Source organism: Actinia tenebrosa, unplaced genomic scaffold (assembly GCF_029948245.1).
Source record: "Actinia tenebrosa isolate PJP-AT-01 unplaced genomic scaffold, QUT_ActTen_1.0 PGA_scaffold0__85_contigs__length_37466705, whole genome shotgun sequence".
Classification (NCBI taxonomy): Eukaryota; Metazoa; Cnidaria; class Anthozoa; order Actiniaria; family Actiniidae; genus Actinia; species Actinia tenebrosa.
Window position 1 is genome coordinate 5,915,648 of NW_028292569.1, and position 20,652 is coordinate 5,936,299.

Genomic DNA, 20,652 nt, shown 5'->3' on the forward strand with positions numbered 1-20,652 from the left:
GCAATGGAAACAAGATTTTGGGAATTTTACTTAATCTATAAAAAGGACCATACCTCCAGACCTAGAGCTGAAGCGCAGTATGGCAGCGCAAAGCATTTACGGCTACGCCGGAGATTTCGACCCCGACACCGCTATCCGGTGACTGATCAGGAAGCTCGGCCGAACCCTAAGGGATAGGTTAGTCGGCTCCTAGACCATAGATCATTAACCCCTTGCTATGACCAGCAAACTCAAAAATCTTGATTGTGAAACTGATGGCTTTGAACGCATAATTATTCCTTTCCAAGTGGAATGCATTTAGTAAAACTAAATATAATGTGCGTCTTAGTATTAAAATTAGATCTATTTCAAAGTTTATTTTCTAATATGTAAACATGGTTTTGGGATTTTTACTTTTTCATTCATGGAAAAGGACCATACTTCCAGACATCGAGTGCTGTACCATCGTGGGGCAGACGTTGTCGAAAACTCGGATCGATCTCGGATCTATTCAAACTAAATCGATCTAAAATGGACCTAGTTTTAATGAGCTCCAATTTTGGTTGATATTAGATTTTAAACCACTCATGCACTAATTCGAAGAAAAGGCACATACATACTTATTTATTTCCAAATGTTATGTCTCGATCGATAAAAACACCCTGAGGCGGTCACGCCCCGCACTACCGTGACAAATGTTATGTCCGTGGCGTGACATTAACCTCACTAAAGCCATCAACGTGTTGGTAAAGGAGTCTTTTATAGCCTTCGAGTTATCGATCGTCTAATCTGTTATCTTTTGCATTTGCTATTTCTATTGCACAAGAACCAAGGTAAGAAGCTAAAAAAACTAAATTTACTAACTGTTTTGCGAAGAATTAGAGTCGAAAGTTTGAAGACGTCCGGCAGAATTTTAGGTGGTCAGTACATTGTGACTGCGAGTGGAGGTATAGCCTAGTCTTACATACTTAGATGTTTTACAGTGCGTGGAAAGAGAATGATTTCTTGAAAATCTTCGATTTATTAGGGCCAATTTAAGCCAAATTTCTAAGGTTTAGACTTATAAATTGGACCCAGACATCCAGTAGAGAAAAGTAATTTGCCCAAGTCACAATACTAAGTTTTGTAGATTATAATATTCGTCTACAAGCCTGCTTCTTAATATTCTTGATCATATTTTGATGCTTTTTTTATCCTTCAATCTTGAGGTGTTTTTTTTTATATCTTTGAAATAATTTCCTAAACAATTTTTAATGAAAATTGTGGAAGAAACCAAGTATGTTGAATATATCTTAGATCATGCTCTCATCTCGACCCGAAAAAACAATTTATGCTAATACTACCGTCTCCTTGAGTATCTCCCAAACGAAAACAAAGATTCTTCTCTCGAATTTTTAACTACATCAGCGTTTTTGAGTAATCATTTTTAGTTTATTCTACCATTTTTACGTGTCAGTGGCTAAGGGAGCTTGAAAACACCAGTCAAAAATGCTGCTTACAGTACGTACGTAAATTGATAGGCTTCATTCCACTTGAATAAAAATTTTCTTATTTTTGTATTCCCTCGCAGGGTGAGTCGCATTTATTTATTTATATCCTCAGAATACAATGCTATGACAGATATCTATCGTATAATGTCTTCAAGAAAATTAAAGGAAAAAAAGCTATAAAATATTTTAATAAGATTTTGCCTTTTCAAGCGATTTTTTTTTCAGCTGTAAAACGAGATTTCAAATTGCAGTAATAATCATTCTTACATTTAGGAATAATTTACAAAAGCCACAAAAAAAACTCTTTTCTTTTGTTTCGTACTCATTTAAAACAAACAGGTTGGAAGTAACAGATAGAAAAGTTAAAAATTAACTTTTCTTAACTAGGATTATACTCCCGCTAAATATTCAGAATAATCAGCTAGGTGCCAATATATTTTTGCGTGTTTGGCTGAGAAGGTCATTCAATGGCGTGAAAATAATATCATTTTTGAAAGCTAAATTTAACCACGAAATCTAATATTGATATAAGTAAAGTATTAGTTTATTATATATGATCTAAAATTTCACAAAAATAACATTAATTTATTCCTGACTATGTTGAAAACTCTTAGTTTAGTGTAATTAAATCTGTTTTAGTGCTTGGTCTCCCTGTGGTTTCCTTTTCTATGGGGGAGGGAGCTGAGGGTGGGTACACCTATTTGTCCTTTAAGGGACTGGTCAAAATGTAAATGGAGTAGGTTTAAAGGAGCTCTCTTTTTGCTGGCCCAGTATAAATGCGGTCTAAATGACGGAACTTTACATTTCCATGAAGGAAATGATATTTCTTTTATTTTTTTGGCTCAACCCTTACACATTATTTTTTTCCATACAGTTTTTCTTTTTCTAGCAGAAGAGGTTGCACGATATTTTTGGGGGGGATTAAGTGCTTGCTCAAATTTTTTTTGGGATTCACGCAACCCCCCTCCCCCCCCTAAATAAACTATCTAATGGTCTGTCCCCTAAGAAGTTCAACATTGTTTGACCCGACCCCTGTTTTTACTCTCCCCCACCCAGGCTTTTAAATACTTTCTGATTATTACTTATACCTGTCCCTAATAAGATTGGATCCTTTTTAATTATAGAAAATTCTCCAATCAAAATAATTGAAACTGGTAAATTCCAACATTTCAGAGTCACCAGTCTGGCCTAATTCAAAACTGAACTTAAAACTTATCTCTTCAAATAAGCATATTCTTTGTAAATAGTTTTTATTTTTTCATTGTCTATGTCGTTTGTAATAATCCTTTTTACTAGCGCGTAGAACAGATTTGTATTGCGCTTTATAAATAAATATTATAATATTATTATTACTACCATTCATTTTCCTTTCTTGAAAATGGAGTTTCTGCGGTTTTTGATATTCTACGAACACAGGCATGATTATTTTTGGCTGACACCAGCAGGGGGGGGGGGGGGTGGGGGTGGAATTTCATTGACAAATTTCTTTGGCAGCCCACATCTATATCGATTTCCCAGAATATTGAAAACAGGCAACCCTGAAACATCAATAATATTTGCTCTTTTTCTGAATTACAATTTTATATTCTGAAGAAATATAAAACACGTGCACATACTGTGTGCTGTCATAAAGCATGCAGGGGTTGGCAGAACAGGAGAAAAGTGTTATGAGAAGCATGACACATAGCGGAGTGCTTCTGAACACTTCTCGAGTGTTTTGCCAATCCCCAAGTGCTTTATGACTGCACACAGCACAGCAAGCAAGTTTTTTACTTCTTTTATAAAATACAAATTACAATAATAGATAGGAATGACGCAACGGAAAGTGCGCACATGTGCAATGTGCTCTCATAAAACACATGCTCCAAACCAATCAGAATGCGACATTCATAACAGTTATTTTATATTAAGATTTGGAATATTTGGAAGTAGAGATCAGAGCTCTACTACCAGACTAACTTGCACACTTTCTTTCCTTCAGTTAATTAGCAGCAATTTTATTACTATTCTATGAGGGAATATAAATTTAATTATTAGATAAGAAAGAAAATTTGCAAAGGGTTATGGTAGTGGGAATCAAATGATGGCAACATGCAAGCGTCCTATGGATGTCTAATTTCAAACAATGCTCTTAGATTACTGGATGCCCTGCCCGGGGGAGGGGGGTACTCCCCTATATTTGTTATATGGGTATGTGCTGCCAAACAGTGTATGGTTTTCAGCGATTTTACTCTTACCCTGCTGAGAGCAGAAGTTTTTTTTTGAAACCTCTCCTATCTCCTGACAGTTGGGAGATGGAAGAGGGTTTCAAAAAAATCCTCTGCTTGCAGGGTATTATAACCTGGAACAGGGTATATAAAATCACGCTTTGCTCTGCAACAGGGTATAAGAAATCACGCTCTCTCCTCTCTAAAACTGAGGCTATCTATTTTCGAACTACCGGAAAAGGTATGGTTTTCAGTGATCTTGCTCTGGAACAGGGTATGAATTTCAGCTATTTTACTCTGGGACAGAACAGGGTTCAGAGGGCTCAGTGGCACATCTCTACCCTAATCTGTCAATGGGTTCTCTCCCCCCCCCCCCCCCCCCCCCCCCCGGGATGCCCTGTGTCTTATTATGTATTATTATGCCATATTTGTAATACCATTTTTTGAATATTCTAATGAACATTAACTCACATCTTGCTTCTTGTCTGTTTTTTAGCTCTCTGTTGCTGGTCAACCATGAATCTCTACTACTTTCAGCTTGTAGTGTTATTATTATCCTGTTATATTCAAAATGGTAAGTTCTTGAGGCCATTATTTTTTGCCTGGGTGGAAGAAGAGGTGGGTGGTTTTTGTTGCAACACCTGACCACCCAACCCCCCCCTCCCCCCGAAGTAACTATCTTTTTTATGACTCCCCACCCCCTTAGTAGTGGTTGTCACATTTTAGTAAAGCAACTAACTATAATTTAAGTCATTATAGGTAAGTGGAATAGAAAGCATATTTTTTCTATATCTTTTCCAAGTTCTGTAGTGTCATTTGCAAAATTTGCTCAAGCCACCTAAGTTATATTTTTAGTATTTTTTACTGCTCAATTGTGAAAAGTATCATCTAAAATCTTATGGCCATCGTGCGTTCTCTGTGTGTGCCCCTGAACTGTGGAACTCTCTTCCTCCTGCTATACATACTGAATCATCTTTTTCGTTGTTCAAGTCTAAATTGAAAACTTATCTAAATCAGACTGCATTTAACTTGTAACTATGTATCTTATATTTCTCAATCTTTACAAACTCTTTATTTTTGCACTTAGAGTAGTTTTTTCAAATAAGTGCATTAAAAATGTATATTATTATTATTATTAATTTTTTTCTCTGGATCCACATGTGTGTAGCTTGTAGTTGCTATCCAATCCTCTCTCCATCAGCTAGTGCTCTGTTTTAGGAGTATTTCAAAGCTGAAGATGAGGAGATCCTGGGAATCAAACCATGTTTGCTATCTCAGAAAAGGCCTGTAGTTTAAACTAGCGTTGGTCTTTCCCCAGGCTAGACCACAATGCACCATGTTTGCTATCATAGAAAAGGCCTATGGAGGGGATTTGATGCTTTATCTAGTGTTTGTGCCCAAACTAGACCACAATGTATCAACCTAGAAAAGCTGTATAGTTCAATTATGCAAGTGTTTGTCTTTCCCCATGATAGACCACAATGCACCATGTTTGCTTTATCAGATAAGGTCTATAGTTTGTCTTTCCCCAGGACATGCACCGCTAGACTCATGCTAGACCACAATGCACCATGTTTGCTTTATCAGATAAGGTCTATAGTTTGTCTTTCCCCAGGACATGCACTGCAAGACTCATGCTAGACCACAATGCACCATGTTTTCTTTATCAGATATGATCTATAGTTTGTCTTTCCCCAGGACATGCACTGCTAGACTCATGCTAGACCACAATGCACCATGTTTGCTTTATCAGATATGATCTATAGTTTGTCTTTCCCCAGGACATGCACTGCTAGACTCATGCTAGACCACAATGCACCATGTTTACTTTATCAGATATGATCTATAGTTTGTCTTTCCCCAGGACATGCACTGCTAGACTCATGCTAGACGACAATGCACCATGTTTGCTTTATCAGATATGATCTATAGTTTGTCTTTCCCCAGGACATGCACTGCTAGACTCATGCTAGACCACAATGCACCATGTTTACTATATCAGAAAAGGTCTATAGTTTGTCTTTTCCCAGGACATGCACTGCTAGACTCATGCTAGACCACAATGCACCATGTTTACTATATCCGAAAAGGTCTATAGTTCGTTTATGCTAGCGTTTCTCTCTCCCCAGGACAAACACTGCAGTGTTATTTCTGCACAGTCAATGAACCATCACCATCACCAGATCTAAAATGCAACGGTACAGTAAAAGAATGCGAAAAGGACCAAACGTTTTGCAACACCTACACGAGTACAAGCAGTGATAACATTTCTTATTTTACTCGCGACTGTGTTCCCGCCAAGGTCTGTGAACCCAATCACTGTAGGGACACTATTATAGGACTGTATGGGAGAATTAAATGCTCGATAGCCTGTTGCAAAGACGACTTGTGTAATCGTGACGTCGTCGGCAGTTCTAGTGGTCAGCTGACAGTGCGTGGATTGCCAAGTGCTTTAATGGTCGTGCTAGTGTTGGTATTTGTCAATTAAAGTTCACCTGCAATAGAGTGCAAATAATATATCGGTGAAATAGTTAGTATGAAATAAGAGATAGTTAGCGCTCTATAATAAGTAATGATGAAAAGGTAAATTATACACCGTGAAAAGATGAAAAAACTTACTGACGTTTCGGACGCTAGTCCTTCGTCGGAGTAAAAGAGGGCTCTTTTACTCCGACGAAGGACTAGCGTCCGAAACGTCAGTAAGTTTTTTCATCTTTTCACGGTGTATAATTTACCTTTTCATCATTACTGTTTCATTAGAAACACCGACGCAGCTCACACTAGTTTTTAGCTAGTTATATCTCTTTATAATAAGACAAAACATAGGGATTCAGTGAGGCATGACAAGTGCACAGGCGTTTACTAGAGTGACAACTCAATACGCAAAAAATATATATATATAAAATGCGAACATGTCAAATTATACAAAGGAGAGGCATGTACAACAAAAGATTGTTTCAGTTTTTGGAAGTTTGTTTAAAAATATTTCAAAAATGTGCACCCTTGAGTAGCACACGTGCACTAGTTTACCCGTCAGGGCTCGCCTATTTTAACTAATTAGACTTAGGCAACCAAAGGTTAGTAATTAGTTAGCTAGCTACACCTACTTGCAAGAACGTTGACATACGAAAATAGAACATTAGTTTTTTATTGGGATAGGAATTATATTAAAAAACAAAAGAAAATCACTGAAGCTGAAACTTTTTCTTTTGTCTTTTAAGGTATTCCTTTCTCACTAAATTACTAACATTCTATTCTTGTATAGTGCAAACAATTAATCCGTGAAACACTAATTACTAAATAGTACAAAATAGTGCTAATTAAACAATGGAAAACGATAGAATTGGCATGAAATTGTGAAATTTCGTGTTACTAAAATTCCACGATTATATTGTTAGCACTATATGACAACCTTCTTGCAAGTAGGTGTATCTATGTCACGTGTATATTATTTGCACTCTACTTTCAGTATAGAGGCTTTGCACCACTTATTGGCTGTGTGCATCTCTTTCCATGATAATAAAAGGACAAAAGACGTAGCCGCCATGATACAGTCAATAGACCATTTTTGAGTTCCAAATGACCGCTGTGTTCCTTGATTACAGAGTCATTTACTCAGAATTAGCCTCGAAAAGAACATTCACGTGTTCCAGTCAAGGTATGTCGAGTTTCAAAGTGTTTATATTGTACGTTGGTATTTGTGAAAATATAGACACTGATTCGAGGCTAACCCTGAGGAAATGAGTCTGTAATCAAGGAACACAGCGGTCATTTGGAACTCGAAACTCGGGTATATTCAAAAATACGTTGTTGCCGAACAACCCAAGCCTACGCGACTGGACCGAAAGGCAATCTGGGTAGAAATCACTGAAGCAGTAGACTGCATAAATGTATTTGATTGGCTTTGTTTCGGGCTTACAGGACAAATGTTCATAGGTAAACGCGAAGCCGGTCGACGACAACGTTTTTTTGAATTGACTGTATGTTGGTTAACATAACGAAAGACTCTAAGACCGAATATTTTATCAAAGTCAACCAAAATGGTGGCTATGACGTCACATGCACCCCAAGAATTTCGGGATTTTGATTGGCTTCTCGTCTTTCCGATTGTGACCGTGCCGTGGGATTGCACCCAGCTAGTCATCCTGATCTATCTTTGATTGATTTTAGTTGTTATACATGATAAATATCATATTGTAAAATACAATAGCTGAATATGAATTGTGAAATTTTGATTTTGAGTTTTTTTAGAATTTTGAAATTATTACATTGATGATGACAAATGACTAAAATATGTATTAGAACAGTATTATGGTAACAGTAGTATGATGATGATGCTAATGACGACTGGTAATGGGGGTCATAATGGTGATGATGATGGTATAAAAGATGATGATGATGGTGATGGTGATGATGGTGATGGTGCTGATTATGATGATGATGGGGATGCTGATGATAATGATGATGATGATTATAGTGATGATGATGCCGCGATAATGATGATGGTGATAACTGATGATGATGGTGATGATTCCACCAGAGACTCGATGAAATGCGAATACTGGGTGTCTGTATTGACTATTTGCTATACCCAAATGCATTGCATAGCACACATGCAAACAAACAACACATTCATTTCATCAATTTGACTCTCAGCTCTGAAGATATTTGAGGATCCAAAATGCAGGATTTTAATTCCAGAAGTGGTACGTACCGTCCACCCCCCACCCTTCCCCCCTTACTAGGGTAATTTTATATACCTCCCAGGCTGCCAAGAATGATACTGTACTTTATCTTCCATGTCTTACTGATTACCTATTGTCTTGCTGACCCCGTGTGGGAGTTCCGTGTCAATATTACAACCCAAATGTCGCCTAAGATGGTTGATGATAGAAACTCGAAAACCAGAGGAAGCCCAAGGGTGACATTGCGCCCCGGCATGGGCGAGTCTCCGTGAGCGTTTGTTCCGAGGGCGGCATCATAATAGAGTAGAGTGTGTAATTTTTTCTCTGGTACCCTCCTCGTACCCCCCCCCCCCCCCTTGAGATACTGAATGATCACACCCTTTCATTTTTTCTTTTCAATATTCTTTTTTGTTTTTTCTTCCGATCTTTCACTTTTGTGTCATTTGGTTGAACTTTACTTCCGGTACCACAGGAAGCCCGCACAATACTCCCGGTCAGATCAAAGCAAATCCGTAGAAGTGCAAACGTTTCTACTTGATCAGTTCACCCCGCAGTGTGCGGTCGTACTTAACACCTCTGTCGTAAAAAAACAACTTAAAGTATAAAATATCACTGTATCCCGAAGGTAGAAGTTGTTAAGCGACTTGATCGCTAATCCGGTGCAATTGGAGCTGCCATCCTCGCTTCGTACTACAGCTGTAACTCTGTCAGGTAAAGACAAATACTTCAAGCTTATTTACTCTCGTATTTATCAATCTTATATTGACATATATTTCCAAATATTTGCCAACTTACGAGAACTAGTTCTTATTGAACCGTGGTTAGTCGAGATATATATCATTTAAGATCTTTTCATTCTGTGTCATTCCAATATAAATATATACTTTGCAATAAGTGATTATAAATTAGCTGTAAACACTGTTCGCTACGAGTTCTGAATATATTTTCAAGAAGTTAGCTTAGCTTTACAAATGCAATTGTTAGTGAACTTTGTGAAAGAATCTCTCTCTTAACGTGTTGAACCGAATGTCAAATCGTATACTGAAAATAATATCTTATTCAATGACAATTTGACGGCGACACTGGCATTACGTGTCGCGGTTTAAAGTCAAATTATATTTAGAGGTCAAAACTGATGATGATGAATAAACAATATTTATTTAAACGCCATGCTGAAGCATTCCATTTGATGACGCTCAATCCCACGGCGACGTACACTGACATAAAAGAGAGAAGTTGAACCAGAGTCGAGGTGCAGGGCTTGAGGATCCTAAAGCTCTGAAGGAAGCCACAAGCCAACTGAGCTAAGCCCGCTCCGTAATTAAATTTAAACTGTATTGGTGCTTATATATATCTTACTAATTGACTGAAGAAAAAATAAAATAAATAAATAAATACATCCACTTTATTTACGTCTCAATGTATTTGGGGAGACAAATTAGAAACTGAAATAGATAAATATAAACAAAAACCCAGCACCAGCGGATTGTGAGACCGATGCTATGACCACTCGCCCATGCTGCCTCTGACAGAGTGAAACGGATTCTGATAAAGTAGCAAATGTAGGCAAGCTTCTTTCTTAATAAACCTAATATGAAAAGAATGTTTGACAGCAGCATTTATTATTGTTGTTAGTATATCGGTCATAATGTGACAAACAAAAGATTCACGCCGTCACATGCAGAAGATATGTATTGTTCTGGTACAGCAGGGGAGCTGTACCGTCGCGATTTAATGAGCTAGTAGATAGCACATAAGACAAAGAAGATTAATAAAAGATTAATCTAGACTACCCTGGAATCTAGAGGTTCTATTTTGCTTCCTGAGCTTGTTTTATATCTCCGCGGAATTGAAATACACCCCTTGCAGCACTGTGTAATATAATAGGTTTCGTAGAATCAAGAGATTTGCTTTGCCCTCCAAATTGAATTGAGTTCCTTTGACGTCTCATGCAAGGGGCGTATTATGTAGACAGATTGGGAAATAATAATAATAATAAAACAATAAAGAAGAACAACAACAACAACAACAAAAACAACAAGAACAAGAAGAAAAGGTTGATTTTAAAGGGTCCTAAAGGGCAGAAGCAGTTCTAAGCAGAAGCACTAGAAGTAGAACGAGCAGAAGCCAGAAGCAGTAGGAGAAGTAGAAGAACCATTAAGCAAAAGCAGAAGGAGAAGAATAGTGACAAGGACGACGAAGATTAGCCACAAAAGTATTTAAAAACCAAGAACTGAAGAATAAGCTTGCATTGGGAAGCGGAAGTGACGAAAATAAATGAGGTCATCACCGGAAATGGACGGTATGACTTCTAACCGGAAGTACTTGACACTTGCTGAATTTGCGACGAATCTGTTCCAATTCACTGTGAAGAAGTCTTTCGTCCTTGTCATGACAATAGTTTGTCCACAATTAGTTTTCCCCCTCTATTAACTCTGGTTTTTCACTCAAAAAGTAATAGCGGTACTTTTTTGTTTACATTTGCTTATACAAGATTACGAATACTTTAATGAGATTTTGACAAATGGCGTTAATCCGTCAGAGGCGACTGAATGACTCGCACCGAAAAGGTCATCCATAGTTACAAACTTTATTCCCTCCCTAGTTATATTCATTTTCTTTTCTTAGCAAAAGTCATTGAATTCTACATGAAGTGGAAAAGATTTTACATTGAATTTCGAATTTCTCCCAATTTGTTTGTCGAATTGTTCATAATTCTAGGGTGTTAGAAGCTCAAGATTTTAGTGACCTTTGGTTTTGTACTTCAGGATTTGAAAAGTTGATGATAACATCGAAGATAAAGAAAGCCCTTTTGATAGAAGATAAATGTGACACAAAACTTGAGAGATGCGATCTCTTTCTTCAAGATAATAGTACGCATTTATATCGGAAACGCTAAAGAAAAGGTCTTCAAAGATGATGAAGTTCCTTATTGCCATCCTGTTCTTCGTCTTCAGCTATTGGAATGGTGAGTATTTTAAAACTCATCACTCTTTTTACTCTAGTTTCTGTACTTTATTCAGTTGATATCGTCTACAACCACGAAATATTTCAACACCAAAAATTATCCATTTATAAGTATCGCTTACACGCGCCACGGAAATTCGCCTCTATATAAGTTTATTTATTATAAATGTCCTTTAAAACGTTTATATTACGATAGTTTACTCCATCATTTGTCCTTTTGATGTTTTGGAAATTATTTATATGAAGTTAAGAAGCTACAGTTTAATGTTAATATTTTTGTTAGTAAATTAGCGTCGAAATCGATAGGTGTTGATGTCATTAAATTCCAGAGTTGAAAATTCTGCAAGGATGTTTCTTCGCCTGCATTGGGACTGTTTGATCAAAATACGCTCAGAAAATTTCATATAACTGAATGAATATTGCTTTATTAAGACAATTTTAGATAATCTGTTGTGTTTTTGTGTCGTTTTGTAGTTTTTTTCTTTGCGTGTTATACTTTTGATTTAAGATAACATTCAACTTGACCAAGAATAGGTCCACGAGTGCTGGGCAAACCTTGTTAGCTGGTAAAGATAAGTTGGAACAAAGCCATGTTGCGGTTCGATTGTCGAAAATGAAAGTTGAATTTTCTAGATGACTTCAGTAAACAAATAACCATTTTGAGCTTTTTCTGTTAACAAAATTTTGAGATTATTTATTTTTGAAAGTGATGAAAGAGAGGGATAGATGAGATGAAAGGGAGAGAAAAAATGGATGGATTCAGGATGGGTAAGTGGGTGGATGGATAAATGGATGGGTGGGTTGATGGATAAATGGATGGGTGGGTAGATGGATAAATGGATTGGTGGGTGGGTGGATGGATGGATGGACGGACGGACGGATGGGTAGAAGAGAGAGAGAGAGAGGGAGAGGCAGGGGCGGCAGAACCGGGGGGGCCGGGGGGCACTGGCCCCCCACTAGATTTTTTAGGGGGGCCTGCCCCCCCCCAGAATTTATTGCCTCACACACAAAAAAACGCATGAGATTTGGTTATGATTACCATTCTTTTTTATTTTGATATTACATAATTCTCTGGTACCGTGAAATATTGGATTGCCCTCCCAAAATTTTTCAGCTTCCGCCGCCCCTGAGAGGGAGAGAGAGAATTCAAAAATTGGAAACCTTCAAAAACCTACATATCCTTCAGAACTCAACAAATTATCGTTTTTATATATTTGTTTACCTAGAGTAAAAGCTTAAATAATCCCAATCCCTCTTGTTATATATACATATTATATTTATAAAAATAATCCATGAGTTCGTTTTCCACAAGGGCCAGACTGTTCAAACCCAATTTCCGAGATTTCATCTTTTCATCTTAAATTTTAAAGCTAGTGTTTCCTTGAGGAAAAATACAAAACTTCACTAAAGATGTTAAGGATTCCGTAAAACCTAAGATCCGTAAGGATTCCATAAGATCCCTACGAAAAGGCGTGCTCATATTTTCAAAGGAGAGTTACCTTGTGTGTCCTGTACAAATTCTCTTACCCTCTCCCCCTGGTGAAAGTGTTCTTTTTTACGACCAATCGCTAGTTTGACAGTGACTTGACAGGGACAGCGGCAATAAGATATCTTGCGCACGGACTATGTACTTATTCACTGAGTTAGGTCGGGCCGTATGGGAAAATATTTGGCTTGAGGGGATGCCGTACGGACCAAGCGCAGCGAGGTCCGTACAAATGACCGATAGCCAAATATATTCCCGTACGGCCCGACCTAACTCAGTCAATAAGCATTTTATCATATGACCCTCACGAAAATAAAAATAATAAAATACCTACGGTCGCAGCTTCGAGCAAGGTCGTACGGATTCGTATGGCCCTCTCCCCATTTTCCCGAAAATGTTTTAAGAGCGCGCGCCTGGGCAGATACGGGTTATATAATAATACGATGTGTGCTTCTGCTCTCTCAATTACGAAGGATAATAATAAGGATAATTGATAATGGTTTTTCTTTCAACATGATGCTTATTCATAAGCCCAGTGCCAACATTTTGCGGCGCAAACGTCACGGACATTTTGCTTTCCTTCCTCACACCTCCAGTTATCTACTTTTGCATGAATTGGCTATGCACTATTTTTTTCATACATCAGTTCACTGGTCAAACATGAAGCATTCAGTTGAAGTCGCAAGTTAAGGTTCAAATTTGAATAATCGTTTGAAAGTACCTTGGTACCTCGCTTGAGCGCTTTGTGTTTGACCAGTGAACCAAGTATGGAAAATGACCCTTTCTCATTCCCTAAAGCATATTATTTTCTTGTTTAACGGTTGCGCATGAGAAGGCACATGAATTTAGATACAACTCAAACTAGGAATCTCATTCTTCAGAGAATGACACGTGGTGTGAAATGAGAAAACATTATAATAGACCTTTTTTTGACATGACCACATGTCATTCCCTAGATTATTATTTCTTTATTTAACGGTTGTGCATGAGAAGACACTTGAATATGGATACAACTCTGACAAAGAATCTTATTCTTCAGAAAATTAAAACGGAAAAAAATCAAGCCCAAAATTAAAAGGCCTATTCAAATGTCTGTCTCGGCGGAGGCTGAAAAATCACTCTCTGCATGATCAACGCAATATAACATTTATAGCATATTCACATCTAAAAATATAAACACGCCTAAAAAAGCAGAAAACTCAAACAGCGATACGCCCTATGAGATGGTTTTCTATAACTGGTGTCATCGAGCTTGTTTCTGTCAAAGGCCAACAGATTTGTTAAAAAGAAATACGACCACAACAGGAAACGTTTAGCTTGACCTGCTGCAATAGAATATAATCTTTAAAAGCCACATGTAAAAAAGGATGATATGAGATTATTTTCTCTATTGCGCCTCAGGGAGTAGTTGTGATTTGAGTTGATATTTTCAAAACCTTTTGGGAAAACTTGACTCAGACCGAGAGGAAATCGGGACTGTTCCGAGACAAGTTGCAGAAAACCTTGCTCCGTGTAATCGCGCCTTTAGCTGGCCTTGTTTAAGAGCAAATTTAAATAATGTGCAGCTTGAACACTACCAATGTTTTGAAATTTAAAAATCCCAAGAATGACCTCTTAATGTTGTCTGTGTAGCCTGTGTAGCAGAATAGTCTTACCCCGTTTAGTTTTATCGATTCTGATTGGCTAGCAAGATCATCTGGTTTGGTCACGAGTGGAAAACGTCTGCTCATGCTCTCGGAGAAGACGAACATTTATTTTCTCACTCAATCTCGTTTAAATTCTTAGGTGCTGAATGACACGCATGTGCACACCTTTTTTCTCTATTGTTGCTAGTTTGACCTTTATTATCTTTGATTTGTAATTTATCTTCAGAAGTATCAAGCATTACTCAGTTCAATACACACGAAGGATGTAACGCAAGCTTCGTCTGTTATCACTCGTTTGGTGCATCAGTCAACTGGACAAGCTCTAGAGGACTTCTGAAGCAAGGTATGAACACAGGGATCCCAAGCACACGAGACATTTATGTGTCTGGGCTACCTGTGGTATTAAGTGAAGATTTCTCAATAGACGCTCGATTTCCGAGATGGGCGAGCGCTTTCATAAATATCGCAGGCGCAGATATGAAAGCGAGGCATTTTTGGGCAGTGTTCATAGGAAACCTATGGTGAAACCTGTGGTATTAAGTGAAGATTTCTCAATAGACGCGCGATTTCCGAGATGGGCGAGCGCTTTCATAAATATCGCAGGCGCAGATATGAAAGCGAGGCATTTTTGGGCAGTGTTCATAGGAAACCTATGGTGACCGTACAATAATAGGCGTTCTCTGAAGCCCTCGAAGAAAAGATTTTATTTAATTCTGCTTCTGAACTTAAACAATAGAAACTTCAAAGTATTCCCTCATTAACATAATTTTATGAAGAGGTAGAAAACGAGCGCGCGTTCTATGTTGAGTTACACAAGCACGCGGGAAATGGCGTGAGTCCGAGAGAAGTACTAAGAGAAGCACAAGCCGTAGGCGAGTGTTTCTCGGCACTTCTCGAGGGCTTACGCAATTTCCCAAGTGCTTGAATAACTCAACATAGTACAAGCAAGGGGAGTTTTTTATCTCTTTTATAAAATGACTAAGATATAACTAACGATTAACTCAAAAGAAATAACAAAAAGCATAAGAAACATACAGAACATCGCGCGCGCAGCTGATGTCATTTCCTCACGATCTATGTTGAGTTATATAAAACGGTAATTGACCAATCAGAGCGCGCGTTATATCTTAGTCATCTTATGAATAATAACAAAGTTTTTTGGGTGTTTTTCTATTGCGCGCCTAAGGTCTTGCAAGAAAATTCCTGGCTTTAATCTGAAAACGCGATATACTTTAGGCGACGCGTGCGCATCTCAGAAATCGTCTATTTAACAATTACGAAATATATACCGTTCGCCTTTTTCTCGGTAATATGAAAGACAAGCAGAGTGCGTTACGTTGCATCTACAGGCTATGTTACATTTAAGACAATGTTTTTATGCATTCTGTGTTATTTATATAAATATTTTTCCAGGTCCAAAGCTTGTCATAGAGAATGCAAGTTACCATAGTGTGTTGTACTTGATCAGTGTGACGCCCGCTGAAAATGGAAATATTTCATGTCAAAGAAATCAATTAGAAGCTTTACATTTCTCTCTTAGCGTACAAGGTATACTGTTGAACGACCGACCGATGACCGTCCGAACGACCAACCGATCGACCCTGACCGTCCGAACGACCGACTGAGAAACCGACCGAATGACCGACCGACATGTGGTAAATGAATGGACGGACAAACGTACGAAACAACGAACGAACGAACGTAACAAACCAAACGAACGCTTGCATGAATGATTTACTGAATAACATCGATGCCTGTAACTCTAGCTGCGATAGTAACTCGTACTTTTCTCGTGTTTTTTTTTTACGTAGGAAAGTGTAAGGATTTATTTAATACAGTAACATGTAAGGGAACAATAGATGGAGGAGATGACTGTACAAGCTCTTGGATGGTAACCAATTGTAGAAAATCATGTGGTCTTTGTCCAAGTGAGTGTTATATCCTAAAAATGCTGCGGCCATCTTGAATCGCTAGGCGTTATGGCTGTCCCAGGGGGGCAAAACAAAGATGCTCCACGCTTAGAGACTGTAACGGTACAGTGACCGAAAAGACTTATGGGTCCCGAAAACTTGGACCCGGCGTGCTTTGGGAACCAAATTACTCGTCCACAGTCTCTCTCGTTTTCGCCCCCTTCTTGAAAAAATTGAAACGAGAGAGACTGATTTGCAACATCTACGACGGCGACGTCAGCCGGAAGATAAATAACTTCACTTTTTGGTTTCGCGCATTTAGAGCAGGTTTCGTATGACTGTGAAAACCTCGGTAGCGTAACCCTGCCCTGCAGCCACCGAGTTCTTTTCTAGAATTTATTGGTGGCTGATTTTTTTTTCGCGCAATGTGATTGGTCTGGTATTGCCATGACCTTGGCGTGGCCGTGTCCGCGCCATGTTCATGCCGTGTTCCGGGTATTTGATTGGATGGAGAGTAAATTCTCGCGCAATGTGATTGGTCTGAAGTATCCCTTGCCGTGTCACGACCGTGTTCGTGCCATGAGCCTTTCACAGTCATACCAAATTTACTCTAAAGTCTGTCTTCCCTGTGGATGAGTTTATAATTCTGGTTGACGTCGTCGTCATAGATTTTGCAAATTTAAAAGTCTCTACGTCATCCATGGACTGCGCATGACTGCATGTGGCAGCCGCTGCTCAACCGACGAAGAACGCACGTGAAGGTGTGTCTAAAGCATTTTCTATTTTGTCTGCAGAATTTAATTGTACAGAATCCGAGAGGCCAACAGGTAAAGTTATCACTAGAACTTAATTGGGCTATTAATATCCCTTTTTCGAGTTCCAAAACACCGCTGTGTTCCTTGATTACAGACTCACGATTAGCCTCGAATCAGTGTCTAATAGACGACTTGTACTAACAGGTCACGTGACCCCATTCCTCTTAAGACGAGTGAATGAGTCAAAATGAACTCCACAAATGAAAAGAGCGCCTTAATTTTAGTAAGAGAGAGAAGTTTCAGCTAGAAATGTTGACTATAGGATAACATGATATCAAATATAAAATCAAATATTTTACAAGGATTTGTATTTGAAAAGTGTTGGTTGGCAAGCTTTAGCCATCCAGTGCATTTTCTCATACAAATCGTTATAAAACATCCAATTTCATATCTAATGCCATTTCTCCTGTTTCGTTTATTATGAGCTGAAACTCCGCCTCACTACTGATGCCTAGATGCTCTTTTCTTTTCTGTTTTTCCCCGCTCGTTTTAAGGGAGGAAGGATCACGTGACCTGTTAGTGCAAGTCGTCTATTATCCACAAATACCAACGATAAAGCAAAGGATGCACAACTTCAACAATACAAACACTTTGAAATACCCGAAGGACCTTTACTGGAGCACGTGAACATTCATAACAGGTTTTCCAGCTAAATGGGCAAATTCCCCGAAAGATTGAACCAAAAGTTAGAAGTTAGATTTTATCACTTTTTCCTGTAAATAAGATACGAGTATATTTCTAGCTCATATTTAAACGTCCTGTTTTTCTCCGCACAGTTCCAGCTACAGTACCTTCTACTACAATATCAGGATATCCAACCAGTGCCTCTATAAATAACACACAGTCCAATTTCAACGGCACTTCCACCCCTCGTAGCAATGCCAGTACAGCTAAGACCAAATACAACAGCACTTCCATTTCTCGTAGTAACATCTACATCGTCGTCTTCCTTGGAATTTTTTTGGCTACCATAATTTTGTTCAAACCATTGTAACGTTAATTTAAACAAAAGTGTATTTGTAATCTCACTCTTTATCACCTGGGAACTTTATTCTCGTATCAAGACTCTTCTCAGCTTTCTAACGAAAAATCATTTTCGTATCCAGACCCTACTCATTAGTGGCTAATGAGCAGGGACGACTGGGAACGAGAATAACGAAAATATCGTTTTTTCGATGAGAATAGTCTGGGTACGAGAATGACTTATTCTCTACTTTCACATCCCCATAATGCCTTGCGTCTTTGGGGGGTAACCAATCAAATAATTGTCCCAGATTGAAAGGTTTCTTAATTGAATTTATATTATACCTGCTTTTATCTGTACAATACTGATTATCAGTTTATTCCAAGTTATTTTTACGTGTACAGATCATCCAGAGTTTTGGTCTTACAGAAAATGTATAAAACATCTTAAACATCTCCAAGCTTCTATCTTTTTTTTGTTTTTACTGTCGGATACCAAACAAGGTATTGTCAACATTGTCTGATCAGCCTTCAGCAAAATAAGTGGGTTTTTACCCTCTGCTGGTAACCCCCCAAAGACGCAAAGGATTATGGGGATGTGAAAGTAGAGAATACACATTAATTCCATGCTGATGCCATATATGGCACTAGGCACGTGCACTAGATGTATTAGTATTTTAGATTAGTATTGGTCAGGTTAATACTTCATGTGTTTAAAATCAATTTGTTCTATTAAGGCGGAAAATATTATAAAGAACAAAATGATAACCATATATGAATTATTTACCTGGCGAGAATGGACACGTCACGTGGAAAATCCCAGCCAGTCTCACACGGTCTGGAATCTAGAATTACACAGTTTAAGATTTTTAAATTTTTTTTTATTTTTTGCACTTAGTGTTGCACGAATTAGAACTCAGCTCTACTTTTCGCAACGAATTGCAGCAACTGGCGACGCCATTGCACAATATATTACCATGCAACAAATTTTCTCTCAATTTTAACAACAATTTTGTCAACGTCCTGAGATTTGAGATTTCGTTGCAGTGTAACACAAGGCAACTTGCAACGCTTACATTTTCAAGCACTGTGAGACAAATTTCTGAGAAAATTGCAAAACGGGACCTTAACCGGAAGATGGTGCAGTTGAAATTTTTGTTAAATGCGGAATAATTTTTAGCGTATATATATTGCACTTCGTATTGTATATAATATTTTTTAAAAGTCCTTTTCTATAAAAGCTAGTTTAAAAGAAAACACAGTTATATTTACGACCACCACTTCCCTGACTTAAAAAAAGCAAGTGTAATTAATAAATATTGATATTAAAGGGAAAATGTGATTCATGAATCAATCTTGTCCTTAGCAACGCTCCGAAGATTTAGTCTACTGCTACCTTAAAAACTAGCGCTCTGCCCAGGTCCCGCTCATTTATCAAACCGTTGTCAAGGCAACCAAGAAAATGGCGGCGAACTTGAGTTAATTTGAAGTTTTCTCGCAAAATTAGTTTAAAAATGCAAGAATACGATACAAAATTTAGCCATTTCTGAGAGATTATTGTAAACATAGAAAGCTTAAAGTAATTGCTATGTAAGGAATTTTCTATTTTTGAAGAAAATGCTTGTTTTTTGCCGAAAAAAGTTTTTCGGAATTCTTTGAAGTCTGTCAGCTGTTGGAAAAGGTAAGATTTTTTCTTTCAATTCTTTTGTTTTCTCTTCGCTTTCTTAAAATTGCTTACGAATATCTCTTGCAGTTGTGTTTTTTCTTAAGCTGTTCATTGTGAAGATAGATTTTAAGCATAAAATATTGCAAAAAGTTCGCTTTTAAAATGTTAAATAAGATTCTATTTTATTGATTTTTGAAAAAAAAAACTTAGGGCTGCTTTTTAAAGTAACTGATTGTGTGTTATCTGTTCATGTTTGTCGTGCTTGGTGCTACTGTTGTCGTTGTTGCTGTTGTAATGCTGATGCTACACTAATTGTTATTGCTAGTTTTCAATCCTGTTTCCAAGGGAGGCAAATAAAAAAGACACGATGGAGAAGTCTTTTGTTAAATTCATCTAATATGGCAGCTATGATGTCATGTGCAAATGAAAAATTTATGTAGTTGTTTTTAAATAATTGCTTCAAAGTTGTTGCTAGTGTTGCTGTTATTGTTGCTGCTGCTACTCTTGTTATTGATGTGGTGGTTGGTATTACAGAACAGCGATTGATGTTGTTCAGGACTGTTGCTGTTGTTGCTCCTACTGTTGTTGTCACCCTTACTGTTGTTGTTGGTGCTACTTTTGTTATATATGCTATAATCATCGTCGTTACAGAGCTGTCATTGAAGTTGTTGCTATTGTTGTTGCTGCTGCTGCTGCTGTTGGTGCTGCTGCATTGTGTTGTTGCTCCTGCTGCTCGTGTTATAAATGATGTTGTTATGACTGTACATTTATGATTTCTGCTGCTGCTGTTGTTCTAACTTGCTGCTGTTGTCATTGCTGCTGTTGCTGCTGCTTTTGT

The 20,652-nt window shown here is 37.9% G+C and overlaps 2 protein-coding genes across 4 annotated transcripts; both read left to right on the forward strand.

Annotated features, from left to right (window-relative positions):
• Positions 1-700: 700 nt before the first annotated feature.
• On the forward strand, positions 701-7,033 carry LOC148913336 (uncharacterized). Its single transcript, XM_089026004.1, has 3 exons — positions 701-812; positions 4,173-4,250; positions 5,806-7,033. Exons 2-3 carry the CDS (start codon positions 4,193-4,195, stop codon positions 6,162-6,164), a joined length of 417 nt encoding a protein of 138 aa, XP_088882130.1. The 5' UTR covers positions 701-812; positions 4,173-4,192; the 3' UTR covers positions 6,165-7,033.
• Positions 7,034-8,881: 1,848 nt separating this feature from the next.
• Positions 8,882-19,447, forward strand: LOC116304121 (uncharacterized). 3 transcript variants are annotated; one of them, XM_089028638.1, is made up of 7 exons: positions 8,882-9,072; positions 11,130-11,329; positions 14,690-14,803; positions 15,874-16,008; positions 16,272-16,388; positions 17,165-17,197; positions 17,962-19,447. In XM_089028638.1, the coding sequence occupies exons 2-7, from the start codon at positions 11,278-11,280 to the stop codon at positions 18,177-18,179; spliced, it is 669 nt and encodes a 222-aa protein (XP_088884764.1). In that variant the 5' UTR covers positions 8,882-9,072; positions 11,130-11,277; the 3' UTR covers positions 18,180-19,447. The 3 variants fall into 3 exon arrangements, with proteins under 3 accessions (XP_088884764.1, XP_088884756.1, XP_088884761.1); XM_089028630.1 differs by having other exon boundaries at positions 8,885-9,072; positions 14,687-14,803; XM_089028635.1 differs by lacking the exon at positions 8,882-9,072 and adding an exon at positions 10,838-10,931 and having other exon boundaries at positions 14,687-14,803.
• Positions 19,448-20,652: the final 1,205 nt, after the last annotated feature.